This window comes from Schistocerca piceifrons, chromosome X (genome assembly GCF_021461385.2).
Source record: "Schistocerca piceifrons isolate TAMUIC-IGC-003096 chromosome X, iqSchPice1.1, whole genome shotgun sequence".
Taxonomy (NCBI): Eukaryota; Metazoa; Arthropoda; class Insecta; order Orthoptera; family Acrididae; genus Schistocerca; species Schistocerca piceifrons.
In genome coordinates, this window is record NC_060149.1 from 350,390,005 (window position 1) to 350,409,096 (window position 19,092).

At 38.2% G+C, this 19,092-nt stretch overlaps 1 protein-coding gene across 1 annotated transcript in view; it reads right to left on the bottom strand.

Moving 5' to 3' along the window:
- Positions 1-19,092, bottom strand: part of LOC124722880 (vacuolar protein sorting-associated protein 13A-like) — a 752,258-nt gene that overhangs the window by 368,183 nt on the left and 364,983 nt on the right. The window contains exon 30 of the mRNA XM_047248017.1: positions 1,079-1,284. Coding sequence (XP_047103973.1) covers positions 1,079-1,284 — 206 coding nt within the window. The remainder of the gene's footprint in view (positions 1-1,078; positions 1,285-19,092) is intronic.

Sequence of the window (19,092 nt, forward strand, 5' to 3'; positions counted from 1 at the left end):
TTACCAAGTGCAAATTGTGCAGGCCTTGCAACCGAATGATTTGCTGGCACACCCTGAATTTGCAACTGACATTCTCAACAGGATTGATGGTGCTAACAATTACTTAAATCAAATATGCTTTACCAATGAACCACCTTTCATGTCAGTCGAATGTTAAATACACGTAATGTCTGTATAAGGGGTTCAGAGTCTCCACATGCTACTGTACAGTTACAGCAAGACAGCAAAAAAGTGAATGTTTGGTGTGGCCTGATGCATAACAAAGTTTTTGAACTGTTTTTCTTCACGGAAGAATCCATTACCGCTAACATTTGCTTAGACGTTTTGCAGCAGTTCATTGTCCCACAGTTGGAAGAATATCAACCCTGGATACTTTTCCAGCAAAATGGAGCACCCCCCGCCCTCCCCCCTCCCCCCTCCCCCCCCCCCCCCCCCCCCCCCGGACTTTGATAGTGCATGGCTTCCTGGATAAAACATTTCCAGATTGGTGGATTGGAAGTAATGATCCAACACCCCGGCCACCCGCTCCTTGACTTTTATTCTGGGGCTACATCAAGGACAGAGTCTTCATCACACCAGTTGCTGATGACAATGAACTGAATGCTAGGATACAAGCTGCTGTGGGTACTGTGACAGAACACATAATACGAAACACCATGTGGGAACTGGAATATCGCCTCGATATTCTCTGAGCTACCAAGGGAGCACACATTGAGGTTTACTAATGTAAGTGGTCTTAAAAAAAATAGTAACACTAACCTATGTAACAGCATCAAATGTAAATTATTATGTCAGATGGTTATTCTGCAATAAATTGTTATAATCACGGCAAGACTTTGTGCTCACCCCTTACATCTATCTTGTTGTAGCTGCACTATGTAGGTTAATGTTATTTACAACTGAAATAAAATTTTTGCTGTTTAATTTTGACAAACAAGAGGCACATATTCATAATTCTGCATTTAACTGTTTGAATTTTACAACTACAAAATCAAAATTCAGAATAACAAAACTTTTGAGTTTTCTATATAATTCAGAATCATACAGTTATATTATAAAAGTTTAATAGTTTCTGTACCATGAGGGGTGGTTGCCTGCTGTGACCTTGGAGCTTAGACAAAATTTTTAGACCAGCCAATGTACAAACTAATGAATGCCGGCCGGGATGAATGCTGTAATCCAGAAGAAATTCAGCCTGTAACAGTAGAGCATGGCCACTATGCTCTGATAAATCAGAAAATAACATCATTTCAGGTTTTCTGAGCTGCACTGAGATTGAGAGACCTGGAAAAAGATAAAAAATATATAAAAATGGTGGATTTAAATGTAATTTTGTTCTTTGTGTAAATGGTAGCATAAATTTTCAGGACTGATAATTTTAAGCTATTGAACCTGAAAAAACAACAACAAAAACTGAAATTTTCCATTCTAGTAGATAAAATTAAAAAAAGTCCTAATGATAATATTCCCATAAGATTTCACACACATTTTGATAACATGTGAATAGTTTTTTGACTAGCCTTAAAAGCATGCCTGAAGTCATAGTCCTTTCTACATTATATTTGTTCACTTATGGACATTATAAATTTCATGGCAATGACTGGTAACTGAACCTCTTAACAAGCACATAGAAAATTGTTCATGAAATAAGATGCAGATAAAAATTATTTATAGCACAAAAACCATTCTGAAAACTATAGCGAGTGTATTTTTTCTGGTAATAAAATCATACAATGAACTTCCAAAACACACTGAAAGATGTAGAAAACAAGATCCTATCAAATTTATTCTTTAAGACTACATATTAAACAAACAAAGACAATCAGATGAACTCAGTGTAGATATATAAATAACACTAGGAAGAATTTGAAACAGTTTTATAAGAAAAGTCTAGATTTTAGTTCCTGTAGTTATAAAATCTTTGGTTCACCATAAATTGTTTCTCATTTTTCCTGAACTGAGCATTCAAGCCACCTTGAAGAAGTGTGCTTTAAAACTCAGACAGGCAAATAAGAAGGAACAGGAGGCAGGAGATATACACAGTGCTGGCCATTATGACTTCAACATCATGAAGGTTTCATGCACCTAGGATATCCAAACGATTAGCATTTCAGTGCAACCCATGAAGTACATAAGAGAAAAGCCATCTGCTTTCTGACCATGAAAGAAGATTACACTGTGGTTTTCTCATTCAGCAATAGGAAATGCATGTTGGTTGTTGTTATACCTCATTTAACATGAGAAATGTCTACCAGCACATATAAGATTTCAACAGCAGGAGGATCATAACCTACAGAGTCTGCAGTTTATCATTGTGGGATATTTCTGATTGTGTTGGTCAAGACTAAACAACTGTCATGAATATGGAATAAATGGTTTCAGGAAGGCCAAACTCAACACCATGTGGATGTCACTGCCCATGTGACTAGTGTCCAATAGGACAGACATGTTGTTCATTCAGCTGTGCAAGATTGTTCAGCCATTTCACATACCTCTAGTCAGAAAAGGGCTTCTTTGCAGCAAGGTAATTTCCAAAATGGAGAATAGTATGACATCTGAAGGCTTAGTCTGTCAGCAGGCGACTACTGTTGCTACTTCCCTTGATACATCAGAAAAGAGAGGTGCACTGACAGTCGTGCACCTAATGACAACTCTGGACACAGGAGCGGCACCCACATTATATTTTCAGGTGAGTTCTGCATACCACATCATGATGGACATTCCCATGTGTGGAAGCTCCAAGTAAAATAAATGTTGCCAGACAGCAAATGTCATCATCATTATGGGTCAGCACAGTCTTGAGATCCCAAACTTATTGAAATTATAAGACCATGGGAGGCCAAGAAACTAGTGTGCCACCAATCACCAGTCACAGTAACCTGCATGCCCAGCCAGGTTAGAGTCCTTATCACTACCCAAGGTAGCAGTTCTATGTATTAAATCTCACACACTATATACCCCCAAATCACTAACAAATTTATTCATGTATTCTGTCTACTATTCACTATATGTACAATAACTGAAACTTTAGTATTTGGTATCCTTCCTGGAGTTGCAGTTTCAATGATAGTAGTGTCATGGCACAATTACCTGTTTTGACAACAAATACGAGTGTCTGTTATGTAGGGTGAACATTTAAAAAAAAAAAAAAAAAAACAACAAACTGCAGCGACTGATTCCTACCTGGAAATGGAAGAAAAAAGGTTCTATGGACATGTGCCCATAAGTGTATTGTTGCCAAGGTAGATGGTGCTCACAAATGAAAGTTCCTCTGAAAATTTGCAGAGTGTCCCTTGTGTGTTGCAGGCCGTTTGACTGATGCAGCATACTGTAAGCAGCAAAATGGTCCAGTATTCATGTCAGGAACAAGCCAAGATGGAGTCTGTATATGGCCAAGCAGATGGAATCAGTCAAGAGGCAGCACAGCTATGCCAAAACAAGTACCCTCACAGACACCAACCACATCACACAACATTTCAAGGTCTTTTTGGGTGTTTGTGTGATCATGGGTCCTTTCAGACAGACAAACATACAGGAAGGCAGCAGACTGTGCATACACCACATTTGAAGGCTCAGGTTCTACAAGATATTGATATGAACTCTAATACGAGCTCCAGGAAAGTTCCCAGCCAACATGGTGTAAGCTCAAGTATGATTATGTGCATCCTGCATGACAACTGTTACTATCTACATCTACATTCTACATTGATACTCCGCAAGCCACCCAACGGTGTGTGGCGGAGGGCACTTTACGTGCCACTGTCATTACCTCCCTTTCCTGTTCCAGTCGTGTATCGTTCGCGGGAAGAACGACTGTCTGAAAGCCTCCGTGCACGCTCGAATCTCTCTAATTTTACATTCGTGATCTCCTCAGGAGGTATAAGTAGGGGGAAGCAATATATTCGATACCTCATCCAGAAACGCACCTTCTCGAAACCTGGCGAGCAAGCTACACCGCGATGCAGAGCGCCTCTCTTGCAGAGTCTGCCACTTGAGTTTGTTAAACATCTCCGTAACGCTATCACGGTTACCAAATAACCCTGTGACGAAACGCGCCGCTCTTCTTTGGATCTTCTCTGTCTCCTCCGTCAGACCGATCTGGTATGGATCCCGCACTGATGAGCGATACTCAAGTATAGGTAGAACGAGTGTTTTGTAAGCCACCTCCTTTGTTGATGGACTACATCCCTGTCACCTGCAATGAGTGCAAGGATTATCAGCAGTGGCTTTCTTACTATAGGAAGAATTTTGTTGATGGTTTTTGCACCAGACTATCACAATTGTGGAATTTATGTCATCAGTCCTCTTTACCGATAAACTGTTCCACTGCTTACAGTATGCTACATCAGTCACACAGTCTTAAGCACAAAAGGAACACATGGTAAGAGGAACTTTCATTCATCAGTGCCATCTACCAACATAGGACATTTTTCCTCATTTCCAGTCAGGAATCCTTCCCTGTTGTTTGCCAGTTTTATTCATATTCATCCTGCATGTGTAACATAACATAGCTGACCAGAACAATGGAGTTGTGTGTGTGTGTGTGTGTGTGTGTGTGTGTGTGTGTGTGTGTGTGTGAATGCTTTGTGCTAACTAGCAAGATAGTCCACAGGGTCACTGACTACAATCGTTCTTGATGTGCCTGTCAACTGCAAAACCCTCAACAACAAAGTGAGTGGTTACCTTCCTTTATTCCTTCTGTTATTTTTGTTCCAGAAAGGACTTTTCATTTCTGCATGCACAAATAGATCAGGTTTTCAGATAAATAATCATAATGATACCACACAAATCAAAATTCATCATGAGTTCCATATGATCTATCTTCTTTGGCCGTTGGACTATGAATTTATTGGGAAGGAAATAGATTCTAAGGCATATTCTCTCACAAAACATACTATCATGTGAATATTTGAGGACTGTTTAGGTCCTGTCATAAGTTTTTCAGCATGCAGTGTCAGTTTTTTCTTCTTCTTTTTCTTCTACTGCTTCTTCTTTGTCTTCTTCTACTTCTTCTGGTTATTCACTAATGGATGTTAGTGACAACATGATGCAACTTTAGTCTATGGAACACAGTATGCAGTAGTTGACCTGGAGTTGATAATCTTGTCCACTGCTTTATGTTAGATAGCCAATATATTCTTGTTTGCCTTTATCTTCTTTTACCCTTGATCTTCCCTTCCATTATCAACTGTAGAAATATATACACTGGTGTGCAAAACTTAAAGATGGAAATTACTGTTTCATCATGTGTCACTGTCAAGTCACATAGCTTGACGAAATTTTGATGATATATAGAAAGAACTGCTACAGTATAGTGCAGTAAGTAACTGAAAAACAAAATGCTATAGGATAAACAGAAATGACACTTTCAGTCAGAGACAATAACTACACGAAGTCCCCACTATTTTTTATAGTACCCTGAATATTGCAAAAGATGTTCTTTAATAGGGTGTGTGATGTTCACAGACAGCAATGCATGCTCTGCAACATGCTCTGATGCTGACCACTAGGTTGGTAAATAGTGGTAGGATGTTCCATTTCTCTACCAGTGTGGCTAACAACAACTGGATGGTGATTTGTGCACTTGGATATGTTAAAATATGTCTTCCCAATAAATCCCACATTTGTTTAATGGGATTTAAGATGGAGAGAATGTACAGACCAGTCCATTCACAATATATCCTCTTGTACCAAGAGCTCCCCCACTCATGCAGTTTTGCATTTGCACATTGTCCTCTACATGAATGAATTCATGGCTGAATGTACCCCTGAAAGAGCCACATGTGAAAGAGTTACAGTTTTGCAATAACACTGATTTGTGAGTCCACTGTGTTCAACGATTTGGGGGCCAGTATGCCCATGTAACATTATGCCTACCCCAATTTGTAAAGTCTGAACCCTCACCATATGAGAGTGCATCCAGAATCACTACTCAGACTGATTCCATTATTATTAGAGAAAGGCACATGACCCTAATCCTTTGTGGTCCAGTCTCTATGCTCTTCCTACCATCACTAGCACTGATGTGTGGGTGTCAGTGGAACACAACATACTTCTTCATTGTATAAAGAGACCACCTCCATGCAGTTGCATAACACTGTGGACAGTCCTGTTAAATATGGTTGCAGTTGCATGCAGTTTGACATGGGTCCCTTCTTGCCTGTTGTATAATGTGGTGGTCATACGCTGCTGTAGATAGCCATGGTAAACCACCTCCTTGGGCAGCAGTGTCTGTGGTTTTGAATGTTTCTCATGAATCTGAAACAATGCAGTGAGCAATATCGGACTCCTGGGCTACACTCATCACTCTTTGCCCTTTTTCTAGTTTCATGTTGATTCATCCATATGTGAAACCAATCAAATTTGTCCAGGGCCATTTTGTAATTAAGAATATCACCACACTGCACTGTAATTGCTCACTGATTGACACACAGTGTCTTTTTCCATTTCTTCAACTGGTTTCTGTTGCAGAGTCAGCCCCATTTGGCATTATGGTCTTGCTGACCTGATGTCATGTGATAACTAACATTCTACTCTGTTCACAATAACTGCAATACATCTAGCAACATGCTTCTGCACTTCCAATCTGTTACATTAAGTATTTAATATGTTATGTTACTTTCTCTATATCATCCTTAAGTTTTGCAGCTCAGTGTATTTGTTGTTGTTTTATTATTGTTGGTTTTGTTATTCTTGTGGTCTTCAAGCCAAACACTCTATTCACTTTCAGTCTCAACTGTTATTCATCCATGTTGCACTTCCATACAAGGTGAGCCTCCAGACATATACCTTCAGAAAAGACTTTCTGACAGTCAAGACTACACAGAAGCGGCAAAGAAACTGGTATAGGTGTGCATACTCAAATACAGAGATATGTAAACAGGCAGAATATGGCATTGTGGTCAGTAATGCCTATAAAAGACAACAAGTGTTTGGTGCAGTTTTTAGATTGGTTACTGCTGCTATAATGCAAGTTTATCAAGATTTAAGTAAATTTAAATGTGGTGTTACAGTCGGTGCACGTGCAATGTGACACAGCTTCTATGAGGTAGCAATGAAGTGGGGATCTTCCCATATGACCATTTCATGAGTATACCATGAACATCAGGAATCCAGTAAAACATTAGATCTCTGACATTTCTGCAGCCAGAAAAAGATCCTGCTAAAATGGGACCAACGACGACTGAAGAGAATCATTCAACGTGCCGGAAGTGCAATCCTTCCACAAATTTCTGCAGATTTCAATGCTGGGCCATCAACAAGTGTCAGTGTGTGAACCATTCAGCAAAACATCATCAATATGGTCTTTTGGAGCTGAAGGCCCATTCATGTATCCTGGATGACTGCACAACACACAGGATTATGCCTTGCCTGGGCCCGTCAACACCACCATTAAACTGTTGATGACTGGAAACATGTTGACTGGACAGACGAGTCTTGTTTCAAATTGTATCGATCGGATGGACGTGTATGGGTATGGAGACAACCTCATAAATCTACAGACCCTGCATGTCAACAGGGGACCATTCAAGGTGGTGGAGGCTCTGTAATGGTGTGGGGCATGTGCAGTTGGAGTGATATGGGATGACCCCTCATACGTCTAGATGTGACTCTGACAGGTGACACACACGTAAGCATCCTACCTGATCACCTGCATCCATTTATCCCCATTTTGCATTCCGATGGACTTGGGCAGTTCCAACAGGACAGTGTGACACCCCACACATCCAGAATTGTTACAGAGTGGCTTCCCGAACACTCTTCTGAAATTTAAGCTCTTCCGCTGGCCACCAAACTCCCAGACATGAACATTATTGAGCATATCAGGGATGCCTTGCAACATGCCATGCAGAAGAGATCTCCACCCACTCGTACTCTCATGGATTTAGGGGGACAACCCTGCAAGATTCATGGAGTCAATTCCCTCCAGCACTATTTCAGACATTAGTTGAGCCCATGCCATGTTGTGTTGTGGCACTTCTGTGTGGAGGCCCTACACGATATTAGGCAGGTGTACCAGTTTCTTTGACTCCTCAGCGTGTATTCAATGTTAACAAATTTCTCATCTTCATAAAAGCTTTTCTTGACATTGCTTGTCTATATTTTATATCCTATATTTTATATCCTATCTACTTTGACCATCATCAGCTGTTCTGCTACCCAAATTGCAAAACTCATCTAGTACTTTTAGTGTCTCATTCCATAATAAAAGTCCCTCAGCACTGATTGATTTAATTTAACTGCATTCCATTACCCTGTTTCACTTATGTTAATACTGTTCTTATAGGCTCCATTTATGACTTTATCAATTCTGTTCAACTGCTCTTCCAAGTCCTTTGCTGTGTCTGACATAATTACAAGGTCATTGGCAAACTTTAAAGTTTTTATTTTTTTCTCCCATGAGATGAAACAAGTGCTGTATCATTGTGAGAGATACAGAAGCAATTGAGTGTACCAGGACTTACACCTGTTCACTACTACTAGTGCCACTTAATCATAACATGCCTGTACTTAACATACAAAGGATATGCCAAACTTTGTCAGTGTACGCTTCAGTATATTAGTGTTAACATTCTGAAGTCCCAGAATGACCAAATGAATATGTTTTGCTAACTGAACTGTTAATAGTGCTGTTTCAGATGGGGACATCATTATTATTATTATTAGGAATATCAATATATTTTGTGCATGTGAATTTTTACTGAATATATCAATTAAATGAAACTCCAAACTTTTACTTACTGACAATGTTCCTGATCCCACTGAGTAAATAGCAGGTAGGCACATTTTCTTTCAGCAAGCATAATTAGTAATGTGGACATCCAGAGTCAAAATTTTGGTCAGTATGTTCTCCCTTGCTTTCTGGCTGACCACAAAAACAGTTTTCAGGCTCTTGTAAATGGTGAAGGTAGGTGTAAGGCATGCACAGACAATGTAAGTGACTTTTCACATTAACGACGTAACAAAAAGTAAAGCCTAGCTATATTATTTGCCTGCTGCCCAATACCCCAAATTTTAATTGCTTCTCCAAATTTTTCTTTTATGTCCTTTGCTGCCTATTCTATGTATGGACAGAATAACATTGAGGTAAGCTACAACCCTGTCTCAGTCCTTTCCCAACCACTGCTCTCTGTCCATGCCCCATAACTAATGTCTGGTTTCTGGACATATACAACTTTTCACTCCCTGTATTTTGCTCCTGCTACCTTTAGAATTTCAAAGATTGTACTAAAGAGGTAAATCTTAGAGTTCCTATATTTCTCTGGAATTCAAACTGATCTTTCCTGAGGTTATCTTCTACCAGTTTCTCTATTCTTCCATAAATAAATCATGTCTGTATTTTGCAACCATCATTTATTAAACTGATAGTTTGGTAACATTTTTACCTGTCAAAACCTCATTTTTTGCTGTGTATTTAGTGCTCCATAAGCTATGTTCCAGGTGTGCATTTTTTTCTTTTTAATGATGTTAATATTCTCAGTGTTTCTGAATCAATCACATCAGTTCAGTGGCAGTTATGTCTGCTGTCTATGGTATATTAAGTATTATGCTGTAAATCCAAATTTCAAAGGCTTGGATCTCTTTTGCTATTGTATTTAGTGTCTGTCCCTCAAAACCATATAGAAGTACAGACCAGATATAGCATCCTACACATCAAACTCTAAGGATTAGGTCTAGATCTGAACTTGTGAGAATTTTCTTGAAGTTTATGGAACCATTACTGTTGATGTGATATTTTGTCTCCATTTCTGATCTCTTAATCTTCACACAGCCATGTGTCAAAGTAATTAATGTTGTCTAAACTCGGTATGAAGGAACCATCAAATAGTTGATTTGTATTTGTAAAGGACTCCGGTTGTCACGTGACAGTCATGAATTGCATTACAGCTGAAATCTCCAACTACATTGATAAGTTGCTGAAGATTATCTTCATTATCATCAATGAGTACTGCAGCTACAGCATAGCGAATGTTGTTGATAAAGGCTCCATTAACGTATTTACCTTTTTCTATATTATCAAGTGCTTCCTGAAAGAATTCTTCTGACTACAAATTGAGTAACAGACACAAGTTCTCTACGCAGCTTATGTCTTCCTGATATATATCTATTCTTATGAGAATGTCTATAAGTTTATGATGTTGTGACCTATTTTGTAATCTATAAAACAAAGGCTTATATTTTTATCCTGATAATAATAATTTTACACTAGATAATTTGCTTCACTGAAAATACAAAATAAATAGGAAGAGATGTGCACAATTTAAGTAACTACAGCATGCCCCGTTGTATAAAAAACAGAGTAACTGAAACAAGAAAACTATATGTAAAAAATTTGCTGTGTGTAGTGTCTGTGATGTCAGTAAAAGTCTGAATAATAGGCATTGTTTAGTTGGCAATTTCTTTCAGGATTTTAAGAAGAATTGTTTGCTCAACTGAATCATGAATTTTTGAACTCTAAAAAAAATCACTATGAATTTCTTATTTATATATTTCAGGTAAGAGAGAACACAGTTAAAAATTATCATCTGTTTGGGACATGAACATTCTTTCCTAAAACATTCTTGACATTGTGAGTCCAGTTTTTTTCTAGTCTGAAGCCTTTTGAAAGAAGGCTATTAAGTGAAGAGAGATGAAAAGATAGTTGATTATGTCCACTCTGCCACTTTACTTATGGAGTGAATGGATCAATGCAGAGAATAGAAATTTCTCATTCCCCAGGTGTCGGAGATTTCTCAGTTCATAAAGTGGCACCTTTCTGCAGTCTTAAATATTTGAACAATTATCAAACCTTCCCCTGATGCCTTGCTACCCTTTGGAGAATGTATAGTCTGTGTAATTTCCTCTACTGTGAGATTGTATAGTCTGTGTAATTTCTTCTATTGTGGAGGAGATGTTATGAGCATGGATGGGTATTCTGTTTTTGAACCTGAACCTGAATCTGAATTTGGAACTTCACAGTTAAAGAGGAATTCAAGTTAATATGCCTGAATATCACAGTTATCATTGCTATTCTACATAACTTTACCATCAGAGCCCCTGACATGTAATCTTGGGCGATTGTAGTTCATGAGATTTAATTTGAATGTCATATGGAAGTAACATGTGTTGTTCTTGAATTTTTCCTCCATTTGTACTAGACCGTTATTGCAGAAAACCAGTTTTATCCTATAAATACTTTTGATGGCAAGTTTTCTTGCACCCAAAAATTTTATCCAGTTATGATGGTTCTTTGGTGAGTTCTGTTTTTCCATTCGAAGTTGCATTTCCATCAAAACCACTTTAAATTCACAGGTCCATTTGGATAATTGTTTGGTTTTATTAGTGGGGTTGGTCTCCCATCTTTCTTACTAATATAAGCTAAAAAAAACTTTCTTAAATATCATTAATATTACTTTTTTGATCTCACTCTAAATGTTACCTAGTATGGCTACTTCTCGAAAAACCTTGAGATAAATGGATACTGTTTTCTCATTCTGTAAATACATGAAGATGAGCTATCCAAGGCCTGTAGAATATGTCATACATAACATACATTTCAGATGTTTGTAAAAGATTACACATACCAATGTTCTCTCCAAAGATTCTACATGAAGCAAGATTTACATAGGTGGAATAAGTCAAAATAGGAAACACCTGTTCACTTGACGGTGAATAACAAACTACCACAAATATTTAATTGTATGTATACCTAATTGGATTGGGGGTAAGAAATGAAAGAGGAAGTCACCTGGTAGAATTTTGCAAAGATCATAACTTAATCATAGGTAACACTTGGTTCAAGAATCATGAAAGAAGGTTGTATATATGGAAGAAGCCTGGAGATACTAGAAGGTATCAGATAGATTATATAATGGTAAGGCAGATATTTAGGAACCAGGTTTTAAATTGTAAGACATTTCCAGGGGCCGATGTGGACTCTGACCACAATCTCTTGGTTATGAACTGTAGATCAAAACTGAAGAAACTGCAAAAAGGTTGGAATGTAAGGAGATGGGACCTGGATAAACTGACTAAACCAGAGGTTGTACAGAGTTTCAGGGAGAGCATAAGGGAACAATTGACAGGAATGGGGGAAAGATATACAGTAGAAGAAGAATGGGTAGCTTTGAGGGATGAAGTAGTAAAGGCAGCAGAAGATCAAGTAGTTAAAAGGCCGAGGGCTAGTAGAAATCCTTGGGTAACAGAAGATATATTGTATTTAATTGATGAAAGGAGAAAATATAAAAATGCAGTAAATGAAGCAGGCAAAAAGGAATACAAACGTCTCAAAAATGAGATCGACAGGAAGTGCAAAATGGCTAAGCAGGGATGGCTAGTGGACAAATGTAAGGATGTAGAGGCTTATCTCACTAGGGGTAAGATAGATACAGCCTGCAGGAAAATTAAAGAGACCTTCAGAGAAAAGAGAACCACTTGTATGAATATTAAAAGCTCAGATGGAAACCCAGTTCTAAGCAAAGAAGGGAAAGCAGCAGGTGGAAGGAGTATATAGAGGGTCTATACAAGGGTGATGTACTTGAGGACAATATTATGGAAATGGAAGAGGATGTAGATGAAGATGGAATGGGAGATATGACACTGCGTGAAGAGTTTGACAGAGCACCGAAGGACCTGAGTCGAAACAAGGCCCTGAGAGTAGACAACATTCCATTAGAATTACTACCATCTGGTGATCAAGATGTATGAGACAGGCGAAATACCCTTAGACTTCAAGAAGAATATAATAATTCCAATCCCAAAGAAAGCAGATGTTGACAAATGTGAAAATTACCGAACTATCAGTTTAATAAGTCACAGCTGCCAAATACTAACCCGAATTCTTTACAGACAAATGGAAAAACTAGTAGAAGCTGACCTTGGGGAAGATAAGTTTGGATTCCGTAGAAATGTTGGAACACGTGAGGCAGTACTGACCCTATGACTTATCTTAGAAGATCAATTAAGGAAAGGCAAACCTATGTTTCTAGCATTTTTAGACTTAGAGAACGCTTTTGACAATATTGACTGGAATACTCTCTGTCAAATACTGAAGGTGGCAGGGGTAAAATACAGAGAGCAAAATGCTATTTACAATTTGTACAGAAACCAGATGGCAGTTATAAGATTCGAGGTACATGGAAGGGAAGCAGTGGTTGGGAAGGGAGTGAGACAGGTTTGTAGCTTCTCCCCAATGTTATTCAATCTGTATATTGAGCAAGCAGTAAAGGAAACAAAAGAAAAATTTGGAGTAGGTATTAAAATCCATGGAGAAGAAATAAAAACTTTGTGGTTTGTTGATGACATTGTAATTCTGTCAGAGACAGTAAAGGACTTCGAAGAGCAGTTGAACAGAATGGACAGTGTCTTGAAAGGAGGATATAAGATGAACATCAACTAAAGCAAAACGAGGATAATGGAATGTAGTCAAATTAAGTCACGTGATGCTGAGGGAATTAGATTAGGAAATGAGACACTTAAAGTAGTAAAGGAGTTTTTCTATTTGTGGAGCAAAATAACTAATGATGGTCAAAGTAGTGAGGATATAAAATGTAGACTGGCAATGGGAAGGAGAGTGTTTCTGAAGAAGAGAAATTTGTTAACATTGAGTATAGATTTAAGCATCAGGAAGTTGTTTCTAAAAGTATTTGTATGGAGTGTAGCCATGCATGGAAGTGAAACATGGACGATAAATAGTTTGAACAAAAAGAGAATAGAAGCTTTTGAAATGTGGTGCTACAGAAGAATGCTGAAGATTAGACAGGTAGATCACGTACCTAATGAGGAGGTATTGAATAGAATTCGAGAGAAGAGGAGTTTGTGGCACAACTTGACTAGAAGACGGGATCAGTTGGTAGTTTATGTTCTAAGGCATCAAGGGATCACCAATTTAGTATTGGAGGTCAGCATGGAGGGTAAAAGTCATAGAGGGAGACCAAGAGATGAATACACTGAGCAGATTCAGAAGGATGTAGGTTGCAGTAGGTACTGGGAGATGAAGAAGCTTACACAGGATAGAGTAGCATGGAGAGCTGCATCAAACCAGTCCAGGACTGAAGACCACAACAACAACAAACATACCTAATCCCATTATATAATTTACAACACTTTCTAACACAGACCACATTACCACACACAAGATGTGCAGACACTGTATTTACATATCACTCATGTTATTTCATACTATTAACAATAGAAATATCAGTTACTTCTGCTGAGAAATTCTTCATTGGAGTAGAAGGAGTTGGCCACCAATAAACCCTTTATGCTTTTTCTTTTAAACTGTATTCTATTAGTAGCTAAACATTTTATGCTGCTGGAAAGTTATTGCAAATGTGTGTTCCTAAATATTGGAAGCCTTTCTGGACCAAAGTAAGTTACATTAAAATAACAAAGTACCTGACAGTCAAGCATGGAAGGTGAAAATGTCACAAGTTCACCTTGCAAAGGGCACTCGATACATATGTGGCAGCAGCAACTATACACTTCAGTTCTGGATACACTCAAATGCCGTCCTTCAACAAGCAGTATTGGGTTTGCTTAATCCTGCAGTGGGCATGTGAGGTACGCTTGTCACCCAGCACTTTTGGAATGTGATTGTTTGTTATATTTGAACTTGCAGCCTTCCTGTGCTTAGTACCTTTCAAATGGGTTTATTTTTGAAGATCCATTTAAATTTAACACTAGTTGAACAGCTAAACTGTTAGCAATGTTGAAGTGTGTGGGGCTACAACTGACCACCATGCATGTAAGTGCATAAAAATTCCTGAAGGTATGTTTTCTCTTTTTTAAAACTATTTCATACTAAATTCATTGTAAGAACAATACTTGAATTTTTTATTAATCTGATATATAGTATCTATGTTAACTATGAGCAATTACTTATGCATTCTTAAATGTTTACTTCTTTAATGTATTTTATAGGAAATAGTGGTTAACAAGGAAATAGTGGTTGCTGGGGATTTTAATGTTGATTTATTGAAAATTTGGAAAATATTTTGAGTTGATTTCCTGACCATGTTATAGTGCTGGGTGGAGATTTTAATTTGCTGGATATAGACTGGGAGACTAAAACATTTATAACGGGTGGCAGGGACAAAGAATCCAGTGAAATTTTTTTAAGTGCATTATCTGAAAACTACCTTGAGCAGTTAAACAGAGAACCGACTCGTGGCAATAACATATTAGACCTTCTGGTGACAAACAGACCCGAACTATTTGAAACAGTTAACGCAGAACAGGGAATCAGCGATCAGCATCAATGATTTCAGCCATAAATAGAAATATTAGAAAAGGTATGAAGAGTTTTCTGTTTAGCAAAAGTGAGAAAAGGCAGATTTCAGAGTACCTGATGGTTCAACACAAAAGTTTTGTCTCAAGTACAGATAGTGTTGATGATCAGTGGACAAAGTTCAAAACCATCGTACAATATGCATTAGATGAGTATGCGCCAAGCAAGATCATAAAAGATGGAAAAGAGCCACCGTGGTACAAAACCAAGTTAGAAAACAGCTGCAGAAGCAAAGGGAACTTCACAGCAAACATAAAAATAGCCACAGCCTTAAGGACAAACAAAAATTACACGAAGCAAAACGTAGTATGAGGAGGGCTGTGCAAGAGGCGTTCAATGAATTTGAAAGTAAAGTTATATGTACTGACTTGGCAGAGAATCCTAAGAAATTTTGGTCTTAAGTCAAAGAAGTAGGTGGATCAAAACAAAATGTGCAGACACTCTGTGACAAAAATGGTGCTGCAACAGAGGATGACAGACTAATGGCCGAAATACTAAATGACTTTTTCCAAAGCTGTTCACAGAGATGACAAAATGGTAGATATCAAAATAGATGACAGAGGGATAGAAAAACAATTAAAATCGCTCAAAAGAGGAAAGGCCGCTGGACCTGATGGGACACCATCTCGATTTTACACAGAGTACGCAAAGGAACTTGCCCCCCTTCTTGCAGCGGTGCACCGTAGGTCTCTAGAAGAGCGTAGCATTCCAAAGGATTGGAAAAGGGCACAGGTTATTCCAATTTTCGAGAAGGGACGTGATACAGATGTGCAGAACTATAGACCTATATCTCTAATGTCGATCAGTTGTAGAATTTTGGAACACGTATTATGTTTGAGTATATTGACTTTTCTGGAGACTAGAAATCTACTCTGTAGGACTCAGCACGGGTTTCAAAAAAGACGATCATGTGAAACCCAGCTCGCACTATTTGTCCACGAGACTCAGAGGGCTGTAGACACGGGTTCCCAGGTAGATGCCGTGTTTCTTGACTTCCGCAAGTCGTTCGATACAGTTCCCCACAGTCGTTTAATGAACAAAGTAAGAGCATATGAACTATCAGACCAATTGTGTGATTGGATTGAAGAGTTCCTAGATAATGGAACGCAGCATGTCATTCTCAATGGAGAGAAGTCTTCGGAAGTAAGAGTGATTTCAGGTGTGCTGCAGAGGAGTGTCGTAGGACTGTTGCTATTCACAATTTACATAAATGACCTTGTGGATAACATCAGGAGTTCACTGAGGCTTTTTGTTGATGATGCTGTAGTATATTGAGAGGTTGTATCAATGGAAAATTGTACTGAAATGCAGGAGGATCTGCAACGAACTGACGCATGGTGCAGGGAATGGCAATTGAATCTCAATGTAGACAAATGTAATGTGCTGCGAATACGTAGAAAGAAAGATCCTTTATCATTTAGCTACAATATAGCAGGTCAGCAACTGGAAGTAGTTAATTCCATAAATTATCTGGAGTAGGCATTAGGAGTGAATTAAAATGGAATGATCACATTAATTTGATCTTCGGTAAAGCAGGTGACAGACTGAGATTCATTGGAATAATGCTAAAGAAACGCAATTGGAAAACAAAGGAAGTAGGTTACAGTACACTTGTTCACCCACTGCTTGAATATTGCTCACCAGTGTGGGATCCATACCAGATAGGGTTGATAAAAGAGGTAGAGAAGATCCAACGAAGAGCACTGCACTTTGTTACAGGATCATTTAGTAATTGTGAAAGTGTTACAGAGATGATAGATAAACTTCGGTGGAAGACTCTGCAGGAGAGACGCTCAGTAGCTCGGTACGGGATTTTGTTGAAGTTTCGAGAACATACCTTCATCGAGGAGTCAAGCAGTATATTGCTCCCTCCTACGTATATCTTGCAAAGAGACCATGAGGAAAAAATCAGAGAGATTAGAGCCCACACAGAGGCATACCGACAATCTTTCTTTCCACAAACAATACGAGACTGGAATAGAAGGGAGAACTGATAGAGGTACTCAAAGTACCCTCCGCCACACACCGTCAGGTGGCTTGCGGACTATGGATGTAGATGTAGATGTAGATGTAGATGAAAAGCTCTGTCAGCGAACAATTATTGCAGTCAGTAACACTATCATTCAATTTAGTTCCTACTGTGAACATTGCTACCAGGATATGTAAATGCTCTGAAACTCCTACTGATAATATCTTTGTAGACAATTCTAGGGAAAAAAGTCATATAACAAAACCAATAGTAAATGGGCTATCTGATCATGACATGCAGCATCTTGCGTTAAATGCTGAAACTTGTCAGGATAAAAAATCTATTAAATCTGAGTACAGGTGGGTAATAAATAAGTCAAAAATTGAGACATTCAGAAAATTGCTCAAAGACATGAAGTAGATAGATGTTTACAATACATCTGACTCAAATGGAAAATACCAAGCATTCATTAATAAAGTTGCCTCCACTTTTGAAAATTGTTTTCCCCTAAAGGTAACTCAAACCACACAGAAGTCAAAATATAAACTGTGGATTACGCAAGGCATAAAGTTATCATATAGGACAAAAAGGAGACTGTATGCACTATCTAGGAACAGCTCTGATGTTAGAATTGTAATGTATTACAAAGAATACTGCAAAATATTGAAGCAAGTAATCCAGCTTTATTATGAGAAAAAGATAATTACATCAGTTAACAAAATAAAAACTATATGGGATATTGTGAAGACAGAGACAGGTGGGGCCAAAAAGGAAGAGGAGCAGATAGCTCTAAAAATAAATGAGACTTTGGTAACAAGTACATGAAGTGCTGCAAATCTCTTAAACAAGTACTTCATTTCTGTTGCTGACAGCTTGGGGTTATCAGGTTCAGTGAACAGTGCAATTGAGTATCTGAGACCAGTCTTTAAAAATAACTTCAGTAAAATGAAAATAACACTCATGTCTCCCAGAGAAGTAAAATCCATCATAAAATTCTTAAAATCTAAGTAATCCAGTGAGTATGATAACATATCAACAAAGTTAATCAAAGCGTGCTCGTGCGAGTTGAGTTCTATCTTAAATTATTTGTGTAATCAGTCTCTTATCAGCAGAACATTTCCAGACTGGTTAAAATATACTGAAGTCAAGCCTCTTTACAAGAAGGGGGATAAAGAGATACCATCAAACTATCGACCAATTTCACTTTTGCCAGCTTTTTAAAAAATATTTGAAAAGGCTGTGTTCAAGTGTATCTTTAAGCATCTGACGGCAAATAATGTATTGTCCAAGTCACAGTTTGGACTTCATAAGGGTTCTGGTATACAGAAAGCTATTTACACTTACAGTGAGAATGTACTTAATTCATTAGATAATAAATTAGAGGCTACTGGCATTTTCTGTGACCTGTCAAAGCCTTTGACTGTGTGGACCACAGCATTTTCTTAAGTAAATTTGAATATTATGGTGTCACTGGCAATGCTGCGAAATGGTTTGAGTCTTATCTATCCAACACGAAACAAAGAGTGTCAGTGCAAAGTACCTGTGCAGTAAGCAGTCAGTCTTCATCTGACTGGGAATTAATTACATGTGGTGTTCCCCAATGTTCCATCTTGGGTCCATTGCTTTTTCTTGTGTACATTAATAACCTCTCATCTGTTAGATTGCCAGATGCTAAGTGTGTTTTGTTTGCAGATGATACAACATTGCAATGAGTAGAAAGTCAAGTACAGATTTAGAAATGGCTGCTAACCAAATTTTCACTGACATTAATGAGTGGTTTAAAGCTAATTCACTGTCATTAAACTTTGAGAAGTCCCACTATATGCAGTTCAGAAGCTGTAAGAGATGTCCTTCC